This window comes from Pelecanus crispus, chromosome 6 (assembly GCF_030463565.1).
Source record: "Pelecanus crispus isolate bPelCri1 chromosome 6, bPelCri1.pri, whole genome shotgun sequence".
NCBI lineage: Eukaryota > Metazoa > Chordata > Aves > Pelecaniformes > Pelecanidae > Pelecanus > Pelecanus crispus.
The window spans coordinates 15,808,116-15,833,398 of record NC_134648.1 but is presented as its reverse complement, the minus strand read 5'-3'; the positions used below and the strand labels follow the sequence as shown (position 1 = coordinate 15,833,398).

Here is a 25,283-nt window from a genome sequence, read left to right as displayed (position 1 = left end):
ATGGACGGTCTGAGGGATACTTCCTAGCTTCTGGGTACAGGTGCTCACCCCATGCAGAGGCGGGACACAGAAGTATTTAGTCCCTCTTGCCTCTGTGCTCCTGTTTCCTGGCACACAGAGGTGAGCCATGTCCTCAGGCTGGCCAGCGAATAGACTAAGCCAGGAGGTTGTGCTGTGAGACTGCTCCTACTCTGCAATTGCAGAGGAAGACGCCTGGCTAAACTACCTCTCATTAGGTCCTCCTCTTGAGAAAAAAATACAGTGGAAAAAAAAAGATGTGCTCTCAGTTTGGGCTTTGATCTTGCTTTCATAAACGACTCAAAGAATTTGCATGGTAGCATGCAACTATTCCATATTGTTGCTAGCAAAAATACAAGAGAATAGATACATAAAGTGAAAGAGATGAGAACAGTTAGCATTCCTTTATTCCTTGTCAGAACTTAATCTAGATCAACTAAAATGCTTGCTGTTTTTTGTCAAGCCTCAAGATAAAATGTCAATGTTTACATATTCCTGTCTTTTAGACAAAAGACGCTTATTGTTTTAGAACTCCTGAGTAACTATCTATAGGAAACTATAAATATGTAATAGATGCCTAGGTTCACCTCATTTTTAAGTACTTTGTATAAAGAGCAGTTTTTATAACTACAACAAGCAATTTGTGTTACATACTTCTGTGCTTTTTCTTCCTTTGTCCTTTTCTTACACCATAAAGAATTAAACCAGGGTAAAATTAGTAAGATGAGAAGCTAAGGTATTACGGCCTCTTCGTCCATTAGGAGAAAAAATGCCAAGCATATATTGTGTAGAAAGGGGTTTTGTTAATTGTCGCATTGTCCTTCCTGCTATTTGTCTAGATTTTTAGTCTGGAGAGCTCCCTTTGAGATAGCAAATGATCAAACTCCAGTTTTGGGGTTCCAAGTATTTCGTGTTAATTCTTGTGACTGCATAGAGTTTTTTTTCAGTGATATGTACACTGAGCTATGCAACTGCAGTGTTTCACTCCCACCCTCATTCAATTCCCTACTTTGTGCAGCAGTCTCAGTGTATTCAGCAGGTTGTACGCCAGCAGATGAAACAGATGTTTAGGCCATACTGGAATGAAGCGGCATGCTGCATCAGGACCTGGATATTCCTCTTGACATCTGGATGCTGCTGGGCTGGGAAGCTTGCCTTAGGCCAGGAGGCTGTAGGAGCCTTGTGGCAGTGAACATAGGGTCCTTGCTGCTCTTTAAGCGATTAGTGCACTGAAGCAGCAATAATGCTGAATTATCGCTTGGTTGCGTTCTTCTAAGGAATCTTGGGACAAAGGGATAGTCAAGGAGGAGTATTTACAGTAAAGTCATGTTCAGAAAGACAAGACTAATTACCATGTATCTAAAAGCTTTCTTTCAACTAATTTAATAGTAAAATTATTGTGAATACTTTAGGAAACTTTTTGCAAAGCAGTAAACAAATAGCTTACAGAAAAACCTCCCCTTCTCATTTAAAATCATTAAGATGAAAAAAGACAATTTCAGCTACTTTCCAATTTCATGGTCTGGTCAAATTGTATGGAACAGACAACAAAATGTGACTGAAGACAAGAAAAGAAGGTATACTAATGTTCATACCTACTAGAGACAAAAATGTGAACTTCTAATAGCTGCAGGGAAGAATATTAGGTATGGAAGCTGTCTGACTTATGCGTTGATTCTTTATAGTTTCGCTTTATCAAGTTGAAAATTGTGCGGTATGTGCTGCTACAGCCTAAATTGTCTGCTGCAGCACTTTCCTTTATGATGTGTGTTATTTAAACACAATAGACATGGTATATTGCATGGAAACAGTGCTTAATATTTTGTGATTACTAGCTGTTGGACAAAATAGCATTTAGCATGGATCTCCCCCAGAAATAAATTTTCATTGTTAAGGCCAGTGTGTAGAAATGAGGGCTCTCCCAAACAGATTACCGCTTTTTGGAGAGCATGAGGTAGTATTTTGAAGAAGACCAGTTTGTTGCTCTCATTTAACCTCCAGTATTCTAAAGGGGTTATATTTCATTAACACTGGCTAAAGGCCTGACCTGAGAGGCAACCAAAAGTGATTGAACTGCATTTTCAGATCCAAGCTGTAATCTGTTGGGAGAGGAATAATAATAATAAAAAAAAAATTAGAAAGCACCATTTACTGAAATTCTTTCTAACTAAGCTGTATTTCAATGGGCCATTTAATGCTCAGATGGACAAAGGTATTACTTCAGTCATTGAATTGTATCAAACCCTTTCTCAGAGGCCCAGTTTAAAAACTCTACAGGAAAAGTGGCTTAGCATCATATTCTCAGCAGACCAACACTCAGTCTGTTTGGAAAAAAAAAAAAAAAAAAGAGTGAAATGAGGTGAGACACAACCGGCAAGTCAGTGAGGATTTTTGCCTCTCCCTCCAGTCAGTGACTTCACAAGGGAATTGCTCTTCAGAAAGCAAGAGCTCCATATTTGCTACAGAAGGCTTTATAATTTTTTTTTTTTTAATTTTTTTTTAGTAACTGTTACTCTATTTCCCCTGGTCAGCTTTCAGTCTGGTCTTTGTTCTTTTCTGACATGACAGAAATATAGTTTTCTCTCTGGGGACTTAGAACCAGTACCTACACTTTACAGGGTTAGAATTTTGACTCAGTCCTATTGGAAGAAATAAGAAGTCTTATTTAAATATCACAGACTCTGACACTTGTGAGCTGAGTAGTTATTTTATTTCAATAGAGACAACATTACATATATTCTATACCTAATGTACTGTCTGAACTTTAATTGTATAAAAATTATGAGATACATTTTTTAATTCATATTTTTTGCAGAGAGTAAACTTTCTTTTTGCAATTTTGATGCCGTCTTATTAAGAATTCCCAGCAGCCTCATAGGGTGATGGGGTGACATTATATCTTGGAAACTTCTCAAGGTCCTGTAAAACTAATAAACCAATGGCTTTACTTCTTAAGAGGAAACAAATACAATATTACAGAGGCAACTGCCAGGTGCCAAATTATATACATTGTCTTAGCTATTTGCAGTGATAGATAATTTATTTGAGCTCTAAGCATTCTTTCTTGGCTTTGCCCACAGCTTTACAGTAAACAGGTTGTGAACAGGCAGTTGCTGAGAGATTGTATTTAATTGTCATAATTCAATGAAATCAAAGCCATTTGATTTCTAAGGGCCACGATCTCAGGAACAATGTCTAAATGAGAGTTGCCTGCATTTAGGCAGCAAAGCAGAGCAAGCTATTTTGATGGCCATTTCTACTTCATTACGTCAAAGCAGGATGAGGTCAAAAGAATGAGAAATACAGTTCGCAAATGAAACAGAAATGATCTTAAGAGCACCTTAATGCACATGTGCCTGAAGGCAAGTTAGTTCTTTATTGCATGGGTGCATATATTTTAGTTCTGTAGCGTTTCTCCAAATTTGCATGACTGTAACTGAGAATTGGGATTGGATGTCTATGCTGTCAGGCCATGATGACAAACAGGTGGGGACAGGGAAAAGTGAGTGAGTCTCTAAACGTGGATCTTGCTGCAGGTATCTTGTCATTCCACTTTCTTTTTGTTTTTTTCCCTCCAGACTATCAGCATGAGCCTTGAGGCCAGAATTTATTATCTGTAAATGCTTTATTTGAAAATAAGCAATGTTAATAACATTTAAAGAAAAATTAGTCAAATGGTAATTTCATCTTCAGTTTATGCTTCCCATTACATTAAAAATTTAAGCAGATATTTTATAGCTGGCAACATAGGCTCTGCCAATCCAAGCCCATGCTATGATGAATAAAACCAAACAAAATAATAGTGCAGGAACCACAGCATGCAAGAACAAGTCAAGGACAAAAAGGTCTACCATTTCTTCAGAACACGTGCCAATGCAATCATTTAGTCCATTCATATTTTGAGCAGGACCTATTATATGTGCTGTGGGACTCTATCAAGTAATGAAAACTTGCTTCTCCAAAAGATGAGGCAAGAAATGAAAATCTATGAAGAACAGATATGGTTTTGCTAATTATTTTCTGCAGCAGAAGTCTGGGTCTTTGTCACTGACTTATTTAACAGATCCTCTTTAACATCTGTCCAGCAGACTGTGGACTTTATTAGCAGACAAGAGACCCACCAGATTTAGAGCCTGCTGGGTGCGTCTTCATCTTCACAGCTGTGGATTAACTCAGACTTTCCAGAAGAGGACAACCATATGGGATAATTGGTGTCATTGGGTAGCTAAAAAAAATATGAAGAAACAAATGTCGTCCAAACACAATTCACTGTTTTTACAGCCACAATTACTAGTCTGTTTAAGAAATAAGAAAGGCAGCATTACACTAAAAAAAGAAAATCTATTCATATCTGTGTGGGAACCTAATCAGGCTCTTGTTTCCAATGACGATGGCTCCACAGTCGCACCAGGTCTGCGACAAGAATGCTCCTTTTGTGTGCCGATAATGTGGAAGCGATAAAATTTCCTATAAGAGACATATGTGTTTACATCATGAGATGTGTTATTTGACAAAACGCTTTGTTCTCTGCATATTTTCCACGCAGAGTTTCATGCTGGGTTGTTTTGCTGGAAAGCTTTGATTAGCTAGAATTAGTTGCTGAAGTAAAATAGACACTTTTGTTTTATGAGTCCTCTTGCTGAGCTGTAAATTATAGTAAAACATATAAGGAGTGACAGAAAGAAGTGCTGATTTGAACCTCTGACCCATGATCGGCATAAAAACATAAGATAACTCTTTCAAAGGACTACTGAGAGCCATAAATATTCCATGGTCCACTTAAAGTTAGGCCCTTTTAACAAAATAAAGCTGTTATTTTGCATAAGGGGATCTTGACTCTGCGGTACTACAACAATACAAGCTGCAGTATCTAAAATGTGTAGAGATTCTTTTATTTTTGGTGTGGGTTGGCCATTATCCGCAGCAGGGCAGTAGAAGCGATGAGAGTGATTTTTCTTTTTCTGAACCAGTACAATGAATTTGTGGTCAGTAAAAGGAGTTGCAACCGGCAGACACTCAGTGCCGAAATTAGGTATCTGTTACTTTGCAGCTTGAGAGAGAAGCAAAACAAGCATGTGTATCTCCTAAGGAGACAGGAATTGAGAGGCATTTAGGGCCACATAAAATTTTCCCTTGACAATATATAGTGTAGCAACTGACAGACACTGAAATTACGGGCGTTAATAGTTCAAAAAACCTGAAGTGAATGAATATGAATAACTGGTAAACTCATTCTTTTAGCTGAGAAAGAATTTTTTTTTCAGTAGATGAGCACCTGAACATATAGGCAAAACTGAAGTCTTCTAACTCCGACTACAAAATGCATTATTTGTATTTTCACAAATACGGTTAGTTTGCACATATTGTACTGTAATAAATCTGAGAGCACATTAGCCAGCAAGTGCATAAATAATCACTGCAACAATCTTTGTTATTATGACATCAGTTATGATAATTCATTAGCTGCCTGTTCGTGTTACACCTTAACGCCTTTTTGCAAAGGTATTTAGTGCATTATTATAGAAAGTAGAGTCTAGTCACACCCTGTAACAATGAGCAGACTCTGCGGTAGGGTGATATATGGGTGTTTAAAATCAGAATGTTATGTCCACTGTGGATAGGTTAGGCATGTGCAAACAGGGGAAAGAAAGGAATGATGCTGTTAAAAGGAAACCATGTACATATATTATGGCACTGGGATTCTGTAGAGAAACAGAAGTCTTTGCAGTGTATTGTTACTTATTATTCATCATATTTCTAAAGTAAACACTTTTCCCCTAATTGTTACTCCAACTTCATGTAGCTGTACTTGATTGACACCATTTCAGCCATACCCACGTAAAGCCAAATAGTTCTCAGTTATTCAGCATAAACCTGTGAGTTAAGTTGATGTTGCATACTTGTTGGTTCTTAAATAGTAAGCTACTATTATCTGTGTGGTGGCACACGTGAAAATGAGAGGAGGGTCTGGCTCACACTACTAGCAGATCTGTAAAACTCACCTTATTTTGATTTGCTAACATTTTTCTTAGAACAAACTGAGAAAATGCTGCTGAGACATCCAAATTTCATGAAAACAAATTTATAAAATGCAATGTTTTAACAGGTAGTACAAATATATTGTAAAACAAAAGAAAATGTACACTTTTAGCATAAAATATTCTACCTATTAATTTGAAGGGATCTTGGTTTTGCCAGCAAAATCTTTGATTTTTCCAGGTTTTAGTTTTTTAAATTCAAATAAGGGTTGCTTTCATGTGTATGTACATTTCCTTTGACAATTTTATATGCACGTTTCCTTCTCTTTCTCCTCCTCCTCCTTTTCCTTTTGTGTGGAGAGCATTGCGAGGACACAGATGCTGAGCTGTGGAAGGTGTTTTTCTGGTGATGGCATCTGGCTTCTTGGCAGACTCCACAGGCAATAGCTGCCTTCGAGTTGCCCCTGGGTTAGTCACATGGTTAAGCTGCTGCTGAGTTACTTAGGCTGTCTTGTGTTTCTGGATGTCGTTTTCTGTTAACCTACCTCTCACTCTAAGGATCTGCATAAAAATAATCTTAAAACAAAGAGAAAAACCACCATGTGTTTTTTAAAATATATATATACATAAGCCAATAACCCCATTTCTTACCTTGGTGCTATAGTAGAGGTCTCAACTGCAGTGTTAGTCACTGAACATACATGTGCACAAGACATGCCAATACAAAAAATTACATTTATATACAAAAATAGGAAAGAATAAGTACAACTAACATTACTTTAGAAACAATTCTTGCACTTAGATTAAGGTGTGTGTGAACTTTTTGAGTAGGATATTTATGCTTGTGCACTGCTTTTTGAAAAGGTTACCTTGCCTGAACTGCTGAAGGCTGTACCAGTGACATCGCACTCAGGTCAGCACTTAACCTTTATTTCCATAGTTATTATCCATGACACCCAAAACATGGGTTTGAGCACTAATCCATTCTTCCCCCAAACAGAAGAAAAACTTTTTCAAACAGAGACCCTGTTTCCTTTGATCTGTTTGACATCAAGCTTATTTTAAGCACCTCTACACCAATAATGAAAAAATAACCAGTCCCACTGAAGGTGGGATTTTTTGTTTTGGGTAACTTTTTTTCAGAAATGTGCACTGGAAATAGTAAAGATGTTGCTGGTTTTGGTGAGCTTGTAAAAACCCTTTGTGATCAGACAGTTCTAAGGATTATTATTGCATGTTATATACTCAGAAGGAAAATTCTGGAATTATAGCTTTGCAACACTACGTACTAAATATACTATGGAAAAAAATAACTGCATTACCTCTTGTAGTGCAGGATTTCAACAGCACTTGCAGTCACTCCTTAGAGTTTTTCATCTTTAGAAACCAAATTACTCATTGTCTAAATAGCTGAACTTTCATCTCTATAAATAAGATATTTCAGCTTAGCACAATTCATCTAAAATGCTGACAAATAAGGATTCTCACTTGATTCTCAGTAGTTTTATTGTTCAGTTTCATTTACTGCAGCAAGTGTTTTTGTTGAAGATGTAACATAGGACTTGCATTTTTAGTAATGGAAGACTTTAGAATTAATCAGGGTCCATAAAATTTAGCATTTGTTTCTGAGCAAAAAAAAAAATAATTTCTAGCACCTTTAGAGAAATAATGTACAAAGACAGAAAAAGGAGAATGTCTTTTCATTTTGGTCATAAATCTTCAGTAAAACAGAATAAAAGGGTAAATGTTTCTAGAAGAGATCCCTTCTTTCTCCTTGAATCAAGCCACCTTCTACTGAATTTCTTTGTGGGGCACCTTCCAAGTACATCCATTGCAATTCATCGTGCTAACCCAGCCCTCACCACCTGCATTTTGATTATCTGCTATGCTGACTATTGCAACCACTGTCTGTCTTATCTCCATATTTCACATATGGCTTTGGTATAGTTTCTTCACAATTCTGCTGCAAAGAATAACATCTGAATTATATCCCCACTGCTGTGACTAAATTCTCCCTCACCAATGCAGTCAGTTGAAATGTCTCTAGCACTTGCCTTTTTGTTCTCATATATACAAGTGCAATTGCTCTCCATTTCGTCCCTGGGCTAATAGATGTAAAGAAAGTGCCTCTCCCCTACACAGCAGTTGATCACCTTCTCTTTATTGAAATATCTTTTCTAGACAAACTTTTCCCATAAGGCCTGTCATTGACAAGCCACTGGTAAGAAGGTTATGATTATCATAATTCTGTGTTAGGTGGTAAAACAGCCTGTCACAAAGTTAACAAGTTGTTGTCAGTGCAAATTCCCTTAACTGTGTTGATTTAAGGCCCATTCTATTTTCCTCGCCACGTGTTACTTCTGTAACATTCGATTCTCAAAATTCTTCACGTTTATTCATTCGTTTAGACACGGATGCTGCAGCCTAAGAGGTAAATATCAGTATTCCTGCTGTAAAAAAAAAGGAAACATCTGGTGCATAGAAAACTTTGCTCTGTGCTCATTTGCTGTGCTCAGTGTCATTCGGCAGAGCGTGTATCTAGGAATGTCACAGGCCTACATGCAGGCGAAAAGTCATACGGGAAAGGGACCTGAGGTAATGGAAGAGTTTTGATTATTGAAAGCCAGTTGAAAAAACTAGTTGAAAAACTATTGAAAAAATGTTGAAACCTGTGAGAGGGATGTGTAAGCCTAAGGCCTTCGTCTTCTGGCAAGGCATGAATGAACACTGGTAGCAAAGGCAGTTATCCTTCTGTATCGTGAAAATACCTTGCAAAGGCATTGTGAAACTTAGATAGCATTAAGAAAGGTTTTAACATTTGGATCGGTTAAGATGCTCTATTATTAGTTCATAGTTTTTTTGAACAAATTTTAGATTGTGAATGATACTTTTTGTAAAAAGAGTGAAATGTAAATAATTTGCCAAATGCCATAGGCAATTTCTGAAGCAGAAAATACCACCACCACCACCCCTGGATTATTATTTTTGTTAGTTATTCAATTCTTTTTGGATGGTAGGTCTAAGCTATAGCAAAAGATTAGTGTGAATTCTGCTGTTTCCAGGTAAAAAAATCCATATGTACTTGTGCTGTGCTGTACACATGCTGAGTACAGCACTTTCCCACTCGTCTGTAATTTCTTTTTAGGTAGATGAACATCATTAAGACTCATAGTGACCTCCAACTTTCATAAATTCCCCTCAGATTTTTGGTTGATTGCCGCTGGAATAGAGTTTCAGTAACAAGCACTTAAGTCCATAAGCCTGTAAGTTCCTAGGTGCCTAAATGTGAGACTTCACTTGCCATTGCCTTAAGTGAGCCTTGTGGCATTTCAAAATCCCACTCTTCAGGGTCAGATCGTGACATCAGAAAAAACCTGGTTCTGAAAACTGTAAAACTACATCCTTGCTCACATACCTTAAGTGAGCTGGTTTTCAAAATTGTTAACTATACAGGAGCACTCAGTAACTCAAAATCAGCACTACTTACATTTAGATGCTGGGAACTGGATTGTAAGAATCTAACTTGGTGACCTTTTAAAAAAATAAAACCCAGGCTATGCATTTTTAAGTCTTCTTAAAACAATCATGAATACTTGATGTTTTCGAATATCTAATTTGTAATCAAGAGCCTTCTGAGACAGTGGTTGGCATAAAGGTTATGAAATGCTCTTCTTTTTATATGCCAGACATACATTGAAAAGAAGATACATTTCAGTGTTTGAAGTAGGTTAATTTTTTTAGTCACTATTCAATAGTTAGTAGGTTAGAGTTTCAGCTGAAAAAATTCCATTGAAAATTTTGCTTTTGAGCATTAAAAGCTAACAATGAATGTTCACTCAGTGTTTGGGTTTTTTCCCCTCCTTAGTGTTGCAAATAAAAGCTTCACAACCTGATCATCTCAATGTGTGGTCTGAAATTCCCATTTTAAGCCACAACAGTGGTACTTGCAAAAATATCCATTTCATCCCTGCAATGGTGGCATGCACTTATTTTTCCAGACTGGCTAGCTCCCCATACAAACTGGTATATAAAAGAAATTATACAGCCTCCCAGTCCACATGGCAATGTTGTTAGCACTAGTGCAAATTCTTGCAAAATTTGTGCTGTTTTGTGGAACAGCTTTGTTTTAAAGTCTAAGCAAAGCAGAAAGATAATTACTGTTACTTATTTTCACATTTGCTTTTATGGTGTAAAACAAATTTAGAGAAATGCCAGGCTAAAGCCAGTACTATGACCTTGGAGTAACCCAGTGATGAATTATACACACACATACATAAACATCAACATTTCTTTTCTTCTGTCTCCCTTTAGAAACGTTTTTTCCTCATGCTACTTGCAGTACAGCCAATACAGCCCTCAACCCACTGGGAGGGGAGTGGTGTATAACTCTAATTTTATTCTGCTTTTAATGTTTGCATTTCCAAAATCAAACAGTTTCCTAGATAGTCAGTATAACAGCCCACTTTTCTTGTTGCTATCTCTGTGACCCTTAAAGTGCTGTGGGCGTTTCAGTTGCCAGTCCTGCTGGGATTCAGGTACCAGGTTACCACTGAACCCTCCTCTGACCAGTGTCGTACGTCTCACTCTTCACGTAGATCTTGAGATCCAGCCAGGCTGGAGGAGGAGGAGGTGGAGGAGCTGGCCAGCGAAGGAGTGAAGCTGAGCCTGGGAAAACGGCGGGGGTGGGCGATTTTAGTTTTTGTCTGTGTTTCTCACCATCCAACTCAATTGTAATTAGCAATAAATTAAATTAATTTTCCCCAAGCCAAATCTGTTTTGCCCATGATGGTAACTGGTAAGTGATCTCCTGTCTTTATCTTGACCCATGACCTTTTCCGTCTTATTTTCTCCCCCGTCCCGTTGAGCAGGGGGAGGCAGAGAGCGGCTGGCTGAGCAGCTGGCAGCCTGGGTCAACCCACCACACCATGCTGCTTGCCATCATTGACTATCGACTTTTATCCTCTAAGAAAGGCTTCATTTTATAGAAAGAATAACTCATACCCCACCTTTTTTTACCCTGATGGCTTACCTGAGAAGGGAGAAGGGAATTGTTTTGAACTTCAGTTGATAAACCTGGATTTGTTTTTACGCAGAAGTCCTTTCCCACTCTTGAAAGTGCAATACACAGTACATTAGGTAGTAAACTTTTAGTCTACTTTTAGTAAAATCTAAGTCATCTCACCCAGACAGTTGAGGTAGATGTTAAATAGGTTCCTAATTTAAAAAAAAAAAAAAAAAAAAAAAAGGAAAAGTATTTTAATAGACAAAGTACAGAACACTGAGAAAGCCATTATAATCTTTGGGTTTTGTCTTTCAGTTGTATTTAAGTGTATCGTATTGCCTCTGTCATGGTACAATGCCTGGTTATTTCTGACCTGAGAATGTACAGGCTTTCTGAAGTTTGTGAAATGTGCTTCTTACTCTCACGTAAGCAGAGCATCCTATTAAGCAAGCATAGACTGACCTGAAGGATATGCTAAAAGAAATAGATCCCAGTAGTGTGTGTGTGGGGAATCCTACTTACTATTGTATACAATACTTCATTTGCATTCTCCAGGACATCACCGAAAGCCGGGAATTTTTTCTATTTTCGATTTTTCTAGTTTTCTAGCACAGGAAAAAATAGTACCTTAGCCAAAATATTTAAACACCGTTGATTTCAAAATATTAATCTGTCGTCCTTTCGTAGCCTCTGTGTGGTATTGAAAAGGGGTGGCAGGAAACAAGCAAGCAAGCGTTTTCATTTGTCACCCAGAGTTCTGACTCCGGCCCTCCTTCACGTGTTTGTCTAGCCACTGAGTCACGGAGCTTACAGTATTATGTAACTTTCATTTCTGTGGAGGCTTGTTATATTAGAAAAATTGTTCCAAAGAAAGCAACAATTATGACATAAGCACATCTGGCTCTTGCAAATTATTCTTTATTAAGCTTTCATTTAATTACATGTGCTGAAAGGTCTGCTTTTGATTACTGTAATTTTTTTTATTTGTCCATCTGAATGATAGTAATGTTGGAAATTACATACAAACCACCTGGCTTTTTTCTCACTAATAAGGCGAAGTTTATATAGATTTATGTGTAGAAGAGGTATTAGGATCTTCCCTGTTTATGGTAGAAGAATTATTGCTGATGGTAATTCAAGGTGAGGGTTTAAATTTGGTCACTGGAAGGAAGTTAAACCTGTTCGGTTTTGTTCAGTAAGCACTGTAGATTGGTAGGAATAGTTTATTTTAATGTACAAGTCTTTTATTATGTTTCAGTTAAACTTTTTGAAAAGTTCCATGAGGGTGTTTTTGTATTTTCATCACTATTTACAGGAATTTTTAAGGCCTACATTCCATATTAGCATTTATAGAAGTTATAACAATCACTCTACACCAAGACGGAGACATACCCTGTTGCCTATTTTAACTTTCATTGCTATCTAGAGAAGATGCAGCATTGCCTGTTGGTAGCAAATGATTGCTATGTCAGCTCCCAGTAGAGGTTCTGCAGTTGGTTAATTTCTGGGTAAGAACAGAAAGACCTGAAGCATTGTTCTTTCTGACAGGGGTTTATACCTTCTTTTTATAACCAGCCTTATAATTTTGCCAATTTTGTTTTTAGTATTTGGGCACAGTATAACCTTTTGCTCATTACCATGACCATCATTAGCAAGAAGGGGGAAAAAAAAAAATCAGGTAAAAGTCAAATTAAGAAAAAAGATATTGGTGTGTAGTTTACCAGTCTTGTTTTCTCTTGGAAAATAACAAGAAGGGAAATCCACAAACAAGAAAGTGCCAAAAAAATTTCTATCATTCCTTCAAGAGAAGAAACAGCAAAGCACTAAAAATTATGTACATTTACAGCTTCTTTTTTTAGGAAGTTTGCAGGAATATATTGTATATCTTCTTGTCTTCCAGCAATTGTATGCAGCTCAGCTGGCAAGCATGCAAGTTTCTCCTGGAGCCAAAATGCCATCTACTCCACAGCCACCAAATACAACAGGGGCACTCTCACCCACTGGGATGAAAAATGAGAAGAGAGGGACCAGCCCGGTAACTCAAGTTAAGGTATTTTTCAGCAAAGAAAAAAGTTGGTGTCTGAAAAAGGCAGTGAAATAAATTGGTCTATTTAATTACATTTGGAAGTTGAACCACATGAAAGTTCTTCAATATTCAAGTAAAATGCTCAGTTTTAGTGCTGTATTATCAGTATAGAGAAGGGAAGAGAAAGCATTCACTTCCAAAAATATCAGGCGTCCCTCTTCCTACCACAGGCAGCACAACAGATTCATCGGTAAAATGTGATATTTTCAAGATTTCAGTTTGTAATCTAGTAATGTGCATAAATGGTGTCCATTTCACGAATTGTTTCACATTGAACTTTTGAGTATCTTAAAATGCAGTGCTAGCTTATATTGTTTGGGCAAGAAAGAGAGTGCAGATCTTCTAATTATTTTACAAATCTCTAGCTGTACTTATTCTACAATTTTGGAAAAAGCCTCGCATCAAAATAAGGTGTAAGTCAGGACTCCGGGGAAAACATTGTGTCACTGCAGATTGGTTTGACTTTTGCTGATTTCACACAGCTGCTGACAACCGGGCTGCTCCTTGTTGGTTTTGCTCCATTGCTGAATGCTTGTGCCTGCTTATTCTCACTTGCTTGGAACCAGGCAGCTACAACATGGCATTTGCCAAGCGGCTTGAAATGAACATCATGCAACCCTTGAAATCTGTGGTGCAGCTAGTACCTTTGGGTGGAACTGGCTGGCTTTTTTTGCTGTGTCCTCCTGTGGTTGTTCTGAATTTCATGAGACGAAGAAATATGCTGAGAAACAATTTACTTCAAACTGTAAAAGAACACCAACATTCAGATGTTTTACCAATTTGAATGATAGCGCTATAAATGCAGAGCTATTAAAATAGATCTAAAGAAGGCATATAGTGACTTTGTGGAGGGAGAGAGAGAGAGAATGCATTTTTTTGCTAGCTGCTAACACCTTACAGGCACACAGTCAGCCTCAAATCAGCCTGAGAAGATTTTACTCACTTGAGGTGAGGGTTTCTTTTTTTTTTCATATATTTTTTGACATGAGAGTAAAGCATCGTTCGTTTTTTCATTATCATCAATCATCGTGGTAAAGTGTGGGTGAGTAGATATTTCTGCCTGGGCTGATAAATTTCCATGACACTTTTTTGCTAGGCTGAGAGTACTAATAAATAAAAACTATTCCATTATGGCCAGATCTAACATTTATTTAGCAAAGCATTCACTTTACTTAACTGTAGATGTGTATTAGTCTAATATTTTACCTCTTGTAATCCAATGCCAGGCTTGAGAGCAGTCAGTGAAATTTACCACATATGCAGAGTTTGTTATGGTCAATACAGAAGCCACCAAAAGCAAAGCCCAACTGTTTCAGCAAAGTTGCCATAGTATAGTGATACCTAACACCAGTGATTTATGGTATTGAGAATATACTACTGACTACTTTAATGTGAAAAAGTAATTTCATAAATGAGGGAGCCAAATGGATCTACACCAAACCAAACCTTTAATATATGAGTCAAATTTTCCCTGGTTAAATTCAAGCACATATCTCCTTGAACCAAGGCCAACCCATTCCAGCTTTGTGGCCAGCTGAGTCCTATTACAGATTTGACCACATGCAAATTCTTGGGGGTTTCCCTACATAATTTAACTTGAATGGACTGAAATATATGTTAATAAAAGCAGCCTTTTTATTCTTATTTTTATTAAGCACACTACTGCATTGAAAATATCAAAGATAAATGACAACTGCTTCATGTGGACAAATACCAATGGCTAATGAAGAAATTAATTAGTACTATAAAAGCACTCTAATAAACCAGTACCTATATGTTGTCTTTGCAAATTGTTACCTTTATAAGAAATGGCAGTTTTGGTGGTCATGCATTGCTTAGCAAATCCTGTATATTTTCTCTGTTTTTAAACAGTTGTTTGTATACATGACATGCATTATTTATAGAACTAATGGAATCCTTTCACAGGAGTCAGATCTTTTAAAAAGTAATGATAGGGTTTTTTAAGTCAGTGACCAGAATGTTTTCCAGCTTTTTGGTTGCCTTGCAGAAATGGGAATGCTGTCTATGAAGTACAAACAAACAGGTTCTGGCAGTGTTTAGAGCTTTTTTTTCACATGATCATATCAGTACTAGGCAGAAAATTATTTAGAAATTGAACATGGTAGCGTAGATTCATATGTGTACATGCTCACAGTACCTCATCTGGCAAACTTCAGAGTCTGAAAGGGGCTCTGAACTCTCACAGAAATTTATTGAAGCCACTTGGTATCTGTGCAAGGAAACAGCTTGCATGTAAACATGGCCACAAAGCACAAGAATGGACTATGTCCCTTATACCTTTGTGTTTCTGCTTTCATTTGGACTCTGAACAGGTGTGGACATTTGTGCACACTGCAAGGTCAGGAAGAATAAAGATGTCATGTGGTTTTAGGGAAACAGTTTAAAACTGGAGATATGATGGCATTATAAATACCTGTTTGTTACGTTTTCCTGTTTAATGCATTGTGTATGATCAGATGTACTTTGCTAAATCACTGCTTGACAGTAAGGAGAATGGAAAAGATGAGATAATGTAGTGTATTATTGTATTCTGACATGTATTTCTAAGCTTCGAACTGATCAGTGCAGTGTTTTAAAATATGGACAATATTCTCTTATAACCAGCATAAATCTGCTTTGGGCCTATTTTAAATGACAGATCTGTCTTACTGGGCTCTTTAATTACAGAAAATCACTGTTTCACAATTTTCCAAATGCTCTGTCTTGCTTAACATATTAAGCAAAAGGAACAAGCTCAAAGAATGGGAAGAAGGTTACATTGTGAATATCTACCCTGATCAAAGAAATTATTTGCTTGAATGAGTCTTCTTTCAAAAGTTAAGATATTTCTTAGATAGACTTATTATCCTATAGCACTGAAACAAGATATATGTCAGAGAGAATTTATTGCATAATTGCATATGAAAAGTTTCAAAAGATATAAAATTGCTGATATTAAATTTACATATCCTTAAAAAATGTTCCTTGTCTTTATGCAAATAAACATACAGATACACTAAAGGTTGAATGCAGCAGAAATAACTACAGAATACAGAAATAATTACAGAAGTATAAAACAAGAAGCAGAACAGCATTTATGTGAAAAAAATTCTTGATTTTACATAAATCTGTCAAAAATACGACACATTTGAATAATAAGATATTGTAAAATATACAAAATTAAATAGTAGAAAATAAAATATATTTTGAAATGCATATAGTGCGCATTCATTACCATAGTAAGTCAAGGAATTTGAATTCAGTGAAATTCTTATCTTCTATTAGGAGGGAACAGTGTAGATTATTTTACTAAACAAAACATGCACTCAAAATAAGATGCATGGAATGTATAAGTTAGCAGTAGCATTAAATGTGGGCCAAAGAACTGTCAGGGTTTCCAAATGATTCTTTCATAGAAGTACTTCTGATTCCTTAGTTTCTAATACATTTAAAAATAAGCTACATAACTTATTTTTATAGTGCCAGGAACTTTTCAAATAGAACCAATGCAAAAGCATTACTGAGCTGCTGGAATTTTTTTGTAAATGCCCTAGGTTAATTTAGATCTCTGAAAACACATTAGGAAATTAAGCTGTAATGTGAGCTAATTCAAATTTTAATTTGGCAAAAAGAATGATCCAGCCACATAGTTAATGTAAATAGAAGCACAACACAGAGAAATTAATGAGGTTTCCTTTCGTTGAATCTTAAAGGAGGCAGATAATTAGCTTCTTTTGTTATTATTGCTGGAGAATGTGGTATTGTCTTCAAGGTGTAAAGTAACTGCTGCTTGCAAAATGATGTGTTCATTTGTCTTTCCCTAATAATTATTTACATTAAACTCTTGTAGGATGAAGCAGCCCAGCCACTGAATCTTTCAGCCCGACCCAAAACAGCTGAACCTGTCAAATCCCCAACATCTCCAACACAGAACCTCTTCCCAGCTAGTAAAAGCAGTCCAGTGACAGTGACGAACAAGAGTGGCATCCCAAGCCCGCTCGGTGGATCTCTGGGAAGAGGATCCTCTTTAGGTAACTGATCTGTCCTGGGGAAAGGAGAAAACCGGCAAGTTTTCTACATGAAATCTCAGCTTGAGCACACTTACTTCTGAATTAAGTAGATATTTAGGCCTACATTTCTGTTTAAAATGGGAAAAAAAAAAAATTGCAGGAAAGATTTTCGAAGAACTCTTGAATGCCAAGATTTTCCAAGAGTAACCAAAATGATTTAGCAGTGATATGCATCTACAAGAAATACAGCAAATAAATATTTAACATAAGAAATATACATACATACAAATATATACACCTAAGTAAATAGATATATAAAATGTGTAAAAGAGGTTTGTATGAATATCTTCCCCAAAGACATCAATTGGGTGTATACATGCAAAGTTAACTTTTGAATTTTGACCTCTGGATTAAACAAATGAAAAATATCTTTGCATGCACATAAAGCCTGACTAGATGCTAGATATTTACTTATAATGGCTCATGTGATTAGTGTACATGCAATGCAAAAGTGTAACATACCTTAAAATAAACATGTTTTCAAACACGTTGTTGAACCAGGGTCAGGGTACATTCAGTATCTCCATGGTTTACAGTAAAGGAGAAGCCAGGGAAAAAGGTAACTCCAAATATGGTTTTCAGCTACTTACCCCAAATATACCATTAGTTTTACCCAGAACGGCATTCTAAAAGAAATCTAATGCTCTGCATTCTGGGTATTAAGTTCATCTTACAAAGACCATGTGCTGGATATATTCGGGGTTTTTTTTGGTTTTTTTTTTTTAACAAAGACAGAAAGGCTTCAGTCCAGCCAGTTTATTTTATTATTTGTTCATGTTTTTATTATTTGCTCACCTATCTGTCTAGATTTTTTTAATTCATATGGTTGCAAATAGGGAATTTTTGACCTGTGTTCAAGATTATTTAGTTAAGAAATAAAGCTTATTAAGTAATGAAAAAAATTTGATCTGAAAACGGTGTATGAAGACTACCTTAACCAGTCAAGAAGCAGAATCAAGTGCTGCAAAATGTAGATGATCAGCCCTAAAGTTCAAATAGTAAATTTTAACAGTGACTAAATACTTACTACAGACCACTTATTCACAATCTGTAGCTCAAGTGTACTTGTAAAATATATAGAAACACTTGTGAATAATGAACAGATATATTAAATACATACATTAAATATATAAAAATTATCATTTGTGCCATTCGCAGAACACTTGGGAACATCATGATCTCTGATAGATACTTTCTGCAGCTAGCTAGATATTCTACCTGTCAATTTATTTCCAGCTATTGCTGCACTACCTAACATTAGAAAGTGGCATATCAGTTTGAAGTCATAGACCATTCCAGAGAAATGGCTAAAGAAGATATGCCTAAGGTGTGAATATTTTTCATGTAAAGTCATAAAAACTTTTCGTCTTAATCCTTAAGCATAAAAGAAACCAGGGAAACATTGTCAAAAATCAGCAAGCAATGTAGGAGCTTTTGCTCCATTCTTACGATAAATTTAGGTGATTGGAAGTCTAAGTCTCATTAAAAGTCATGCAAATATGGTTCCCAGCATACTTGGGCTCCAGAATGGAACTTAGTTGCTGAATCGGTTCAGAGCATTGGAAATTTTGCCCAGCAAGAACAATGGTTGTTCTCTAATATGTTACTTTTATTTTGAAGAGGGGTACTTCATTCAGACAGAAAACATCACAGTTCAATCTAAAACATCACAGTTTGCACCTCTTCTCATCCAGACCACAGTATTAAATCAACTGTTTGGTTCTGAGGATAAAGCATGAGAAACCCTTAATATTAACCTTTTTAATTTTAAAAGAATTCAGGGTCCTTCAAAGTTGAATTTGATATATTTTACTCAGCTGAACTTCAATGAAGTCAAAAGAATATGAAAATTATCTTTGAAGGAGAATTCCAAGTCTTAGTCTCTTTGTTTCTAGTTTTTTTTGGTTGGTTGGTTGGTTTGGTTTGGTTTTGGTTTTTTTTTTTTTATAGTGGACTGTTAGTAAGTACACAAATCTAACAAATCCAGCACTTTTATAAAAGACATTTGCTTGTCAGGCAGATGCACAAGTCATGCACAAACTTTGATTGCTCAAAAATTCCTAGCTAGAATGTATACACACAAATCTATCCATGTGCAGTGTAGAGGATACTCCCATGCAGGAACAGATGGATCAAGTTAAAGCTTCATCACAGCAACACAAAAAAACTCATCACCAAATAATTGCTGTCTTTTGGTCTCAAATCAGAAACTGTATCTGGGGTACTGATCTTTAGCATACATTTTAAGATGTGACAGGAATGTTTTTTGTGAGTTTGATGCATGTTTAAAAGTTTCTCTTTCTGTCCAGAGTGATAGAAAGAAAATAATTTTTTCTCTACTGACTTAGAGGTTATACTCATGTTAAGGTGCTAACAAGCTCTGTCTTCCAAAAGTTACTGTGGGTATTCTTTCTGAAATTGAAAGCTAAATGTCTGATGAGTGATGGTTCTCTCAGTAAAGAAATTCTAAAAATTGACATAGACTTCCATGGCCAAGTAAACAAGATTTCTTTCTTCTTCTTTGTTCATTTTATTAATTATTATTAATACTTCAAAGGCTTCCCAGTTAAGCTTCAGAATACTGTTGTCTTAAACACATTTAACTTTGGACTTTGAGTCTATGAGTATGCTCTGATACCTCCATACCATGTTATGCCAAGGCTTCAGGGGTTGTATTTATAACAGCAAAAGAAGTCCGCAGGCTTATCAATCACTTCAATAGATAAATTCAGCCTCCAAACAGACAACAATTGCCACTCCTCCCCCTTTTACAGAGGTTAGTTGGGTGCAGCTCTAACAGTATGAGAGCTGAGTGCTTACCCCAGATTCTAATTTGGATAATTACCTAAATAAAGTGTGTTCTCTGTTTATAGATATACTTTCCAGTCTTAATTCACCTGCCCTATTTGGGGACCAGGACACAGTAATGAAAGCCATTCAAGAGGCTCGAAAAATGAGAGAGCAGATCCAAAGGGAGCAGCAGCAGCAACAGCAGCCACATGGTGTTGATGGAAAATTGCCCTCCATGAATAACATGGGTCTAAACAACTGCAGAAATGAAAAGGTAATGTCTTCCATTGCCACACAGTCTACCATTCATTCTTCTTTTCCCTGCAAATAGTTTCTTATTTTTATATAAAATTTCTTTTTAGAGCTTTTAGCCATCTCTGATTTCACATTGAATACACCTTGTCACTTGACAGTGCTGTGCTACAAATGTCTCTACATTTACATGACAGCATTCAAAAAAAACAGTCCTGCGCACTCAGTGATTAAGCTGTAAGCATGCATATAAAAACACGGAAAATGAATTGGTTGAAGCCACCATTGTTTGTGGTCACTAGATTTTGAATCGTGCTTTTGAGAATGATTGGCAAAAAGGACAGTTACGTACTTCTGTGGTTGAGTATTACAATGCTATGGAATGTACCTGAGTGTGCTTGAATCTGTGACTCAGATGCAACAAAGTATTTAGGCTCAAAACAGTGCTTCTGGCTCTTAGTTTCAACGGGAAATTAGAGATCAAAGTTCTTTGTTGCATCTTGGCCGTAGTTTCCAAATTCTAAAATGAAATGGGGCACTACAATAAGGACATCATTCAGTTTACAAAATAGCTAGCTGGGATCATATCCGAAAGGTGAGGAACAGTTTCTATCACACACACTTTAAGGACCGCTCAGAGGACAAAGAAGTCTCTTGGAAAATTCTTTGTATCTGTGTTGTCCCACTCTGTGGCCTTTCTAAGGTCTACAAGATTTGTTTCAGGAGCAGGTCTCGGCGTGTGTAACAGAGCCAATGAACACTGAACCAGGTAATAAGCTGAGCTATAAGGCAGCTCTTTTGATGAAGAATACTTCTCTGTTAGCTTCCCTAGAGGTGGCTTATGCTGCAAAAAATACAGTGCACAAGTTATTTTTCAGCACTGACACAAAATCAGTTATATACCACAATATTTATTCCAGTTAAATAGAAAGGGAAAAATATTATTCCAGTAATGACTATGGCATTGGCAAATAGGAACAGTTATGATGCAATATAATAATGAATGAAAAGAAAACTGACACATTCATTAGCCTATAAAACAACTAGTGTTTCAGACTATTTGCTGGGAAAAAAAAACAAAATTGAAAACCAGGTAGCTTTCAATGCCTATAATTCATTAATGAAAATTCTGCGATATATCTGTTTATGAGAGGGTAGGTTCTTTGTTTCTTGGGGTAGGGGGGTAAGATTATATTAGACACCAAAGACTAACAGGAATTTTTAGTACAGCTTGAGTATAAGACTCAGCAGAATATTAACTATATCTTAAACCGTGAATTTGATGATACTATGATCTTTTCTCAACCCACAAGGGAACACTCAGTGAGTAAGTGGATTGTAGCAAGGCATGGAAAGGCAAAGAAATGTTGTAAACAGACCCATCAAAGATTGATACATACCTTTTAATTTACTTTTTATATTTTTGCTTGGTAGGTCCTTTACAGTACTCAAAACAAGAGAAAGGCTCAGTGTCTATTAAAAAGATTTGCTAAACAGTTACCACACAGGATTAACAATGCTTTTACAAGTCAAATTCAGAGGCTAATAAATATTTGTTTCTGCTGGTGTTAGTTTAAATGTCAGCATTTGAAAACTCATTTAATACAGATTGATAATATGGAAAAATATAGAAATTAATAACTGATCAAGCAGCCCATAGTCAGACAATGCTCTAATTGTGAAGTCAGTGTTTGTCTTAACTAACTAAGAGGTAGGGTACTAAAGCCCAAGTTATAAAAATAAAATAAAAGTCACACCTATGTTCGGTATCAAGAGTTTATAAAATTATGCTTATTCTAAAATATATTTTATGAGTTTCAGTGGCTTGACATTTAAAAATATCTAATACACTGTAAGGGCTATTAAAAGAATTCTTAACACTTGATTTGACTTTGAAAATTAAGTATAAAAATGGCATCAACTTCCTTACTAGGTCTGCTCCCTGCGTATTTTCAGTACCATGTTTATGTCTTGTCTTTGATATAACAAGTTTCTGTTTCATCTTTCACCTTTTAAAGGAGAGTCGGTAAATATTTCAGTGAATAACCTGAAATTCCGTTTTTGTGCTCGTTACTAGCAATACACAGATTCATGTACAGCTTCCAGATTGAGGCTATACATCAGGCAGTCAGGAAAAAAAATTTTTGTTTACTTGCAAATACGGCAGAGGCAATTGGAACTCTTTAACAAATATAAACATCATTCTCAAATGCCACCTTTTATGGGGAGACTTTTCATGGTAGCACTTGCAACTTTTAAAACCTAAGAATAAAACAGCGGCAAGGAAATCTGTTGTTAAATCTCTCAATGCCCTTATATAATCCTGCTGGGTTTATTTATTGTAACGTGTACTATACAGTGAACCATTAAGGCAGGAAAAAGTTGTAATATGTACTCTGGTTTTACCTTTGGTATGCTAATCTGTTATCCTTGCTCTGTAGATGCAAGAAAAGGCAGGGTTTACAAAAGAATAGGATATAAATCAGTCATTTTAAATGATGATATAGCCCCACTCTCTATCCTAAAGAAAATAAACAAATTAAGTCAGTCACGAATACTGAGGGAATGTATTTGTATTTTATAGCAAGTAGAAAATGCATTAAAACGAGAAGCATCCTTTGCACAAAGAGAATTCTAGAATACTCTTCTTTTGCCCTTTACCCTCTGTCTTTCAATTTTTGCATTATGATATATTTCTTTTACTCTAAAAATGATGGGCAGGATGACCAAAATGGGGGGGGGGGGGGGGGGGGGGGGGGGGGATGATAGATCACTTCAATTAGGAAAGCATAATTCTCAAATAATTGTATACCAGGAAAATTTTGTATAGCTTCTGTCATAATCCCAGTGAAGCTGTGATAACATAGTTGCAGTTTTGGATGGGTTTCTTTTGAAGAATCAGGACCCTATGTTTTCAGGACCAAATTTTCAGAAATTGGCTTCTGGTAATTAGACTTGCATAAATGAGTAGCTAGAAGCTGGTACCAGAAAAAGATGGCAAATTAATTGCCTGCAGCTTGTTTAAAAAAGCTATTGAGTTCCGGTCAGTTACTGGTCTTCAAGTTCAGATAGCTGGTAATAGTTTGTTGTGCAAATGATTACACTTATAAAATTATGTACATAGCTTCAAAGCCTGGGCTTAGGCCTTTTTGAAAATGTGTCATTTAAATCTCAGAAAGCTTTGTATTTAGTTAGAGACACAGAATTGAAAATTGCCTCTGTTCCTATTCTGCTGTTCAAAAAAATCTACAAAGATTTAAAAGTGCTCACAGAGGTTTCACTCATCAGAAAGACCAAAACAAAAACATGCAGCACTCTGGCACAGTCAAACTTTGTCATTTGCTAAAGCATTAAGGATAGGTGATACTTCTGAGATGACATCATTCTATTAACATCTGCAGTTATGGAGTTATTTCAGTTTCTGTACTGAAATTAGGGTAGGCAGGTAAGCACCACACAGCCACTCACTCACTCCTCTCCAGTGGGATGGGGAAGAGAATCAGAAGGGTAAAAGTAAGAAAACTTATGGGTTTTTCTTTTTCTTTTTTTTTTTTTTTTTTTTTCTTTTTTCAAAAAAATGGGTTCAGACAGTTTAAGCAAAGCAAGTAAGGAATTCATTCGCTACTTCCCATTGGCAGGCAGGTGTTTAGCCATTCTCAGGAAAGGAGGGCTTCGGCACGCGTAACAGTTACTTGGGAAGGCGAAACGCCATCACTCCGAGCACCCCGCTCTTCCTTCTTCTTCCCCCAGTTTATATGCTGAGCACGACGCCATATGGTATGGAACATCCCTTTGGTCAGCTGGGGTCAGCTGGCCTGGCTGTGCCCTCTCTTGTGCACCCCCAGCCCACTCGCTGGAGGGCCAGCGTAAGAAACAGAAAAGGCCTTGATGCTGTAGAAGCACTTTTCGGCAACAGCTGAGACATCCCTGTGTTATCAGCACTGTTTTGGTGCTGATAACACCAAATCCAAACCACAGCACCATGCGAACTAAAATTAACTCTGAGCCAAAACCAGTACAGTGCACACAAGGCAAAAAAATCATTGTAGCAGAATTGACTTTTTCTGCTCCACCTGGTGCTGATCAGGTGTAGTCTGACCGACGAAAGGGAAGAAGTAACTGTCAGTGGTTTCACAGAGTAAACAGAAACACTGGGGAAAGGGAAAGAATTAGGAAAATCCAGAAAATAGGCTACAGAGCTCTTTCCATGTGATATAAGCAAAAGTAAAATCATACAAAAATTGGCTTCGGTTAGAGGATATGACTTTTTTCCAGTCAAGCCATGTCTACCTTCAACAAAAGAGAGTACTTAAATAAAATTCGCATTGCTAGAGCTACTTGTATTTATTTTAGTATTTCAAACTAGCATGATTGCCTAGAAAATTTGCTTTGATTTAAAGCTTTTAATGAACCTGAAAATGCTATATAATTTATAAGATAACTGACATTATTTTTAAAAGGACCAGATCCTATCTTTTTTGTGCATAAAGCATGAAAACAGTGACAAAAATTCTTCAGAAGATCTCTGTAGAAAAAATATTTTCTTGTAGAAAAAAATGTGTTAATTTCATTGGAGAAAAATATATGAAGTCAAGATAGAACATATACCCAATTAGTAATCACAACATATCTGCTAGACCCAAGGATATACCCCCACCCTCCCATCTACCTACCCACAAAGCATATTCATTGAGATCTGAAAGGAAGCAGAATTTAATGTAACATTTTTGTGTTTATATTCCATTCCCACTGTTTTGTAGATTTTCGGGCAACTCTGTATTTGCTGCAGGAAACCAGAATTAGACCCCAAAATAAATGACATGAGTCATCGCCTACTTCCTGGGAGTTATGGTACTTTAGCACCTCTTATAATAAGCCTTCTATTCCTTTCTTATTTCTGAGTCAAAGTTTTACAAGTTGAATCCACAGCATTTATCCTAATATAGACCACAGTTTGTATGCAAAATGTGTGCATTCTTAAAAACGTATATTATTTACCCTTGGAGATGTTACAGTCTATTGATCAAATCCATATTTAGGCACTTGGATTTGACTTGATAAGCCATAACGACCCCTTTGGAGGTGTT

At 36.5% G+C, this 25,283-nt stretch overlaps 1 protein-coding gene across 1 annotated transcript in view; it reads left to right on the top strand.

Moving 5' to 3' along the window:
• SOX6 (SRY-box transcription factor 6) overlaps window positions 1-25,283 on the top strand; it is a 379,772-nt gene that overhangs the window by 297,379 nt on the left and 57,110 nt on the right. Inside the window, exons 11-13 of the mRNA XM_075712793.1 lie at window positions 12,899-13,048; window positions 16,935-17,115; window positions 20,028-20,218. Of these exons, the coding sequence (XP_075568908.1) occupies window positions 12,899-13,048; window positions 16,935-17,115; window positions 20,028-20,218 (522 nt within the window). The remainder of the gene's footprint in view (window positions 1-12,898; window positions 13,049-16,934; window positions 17,116-20,027; window positions 20,219-25,283) is intronic.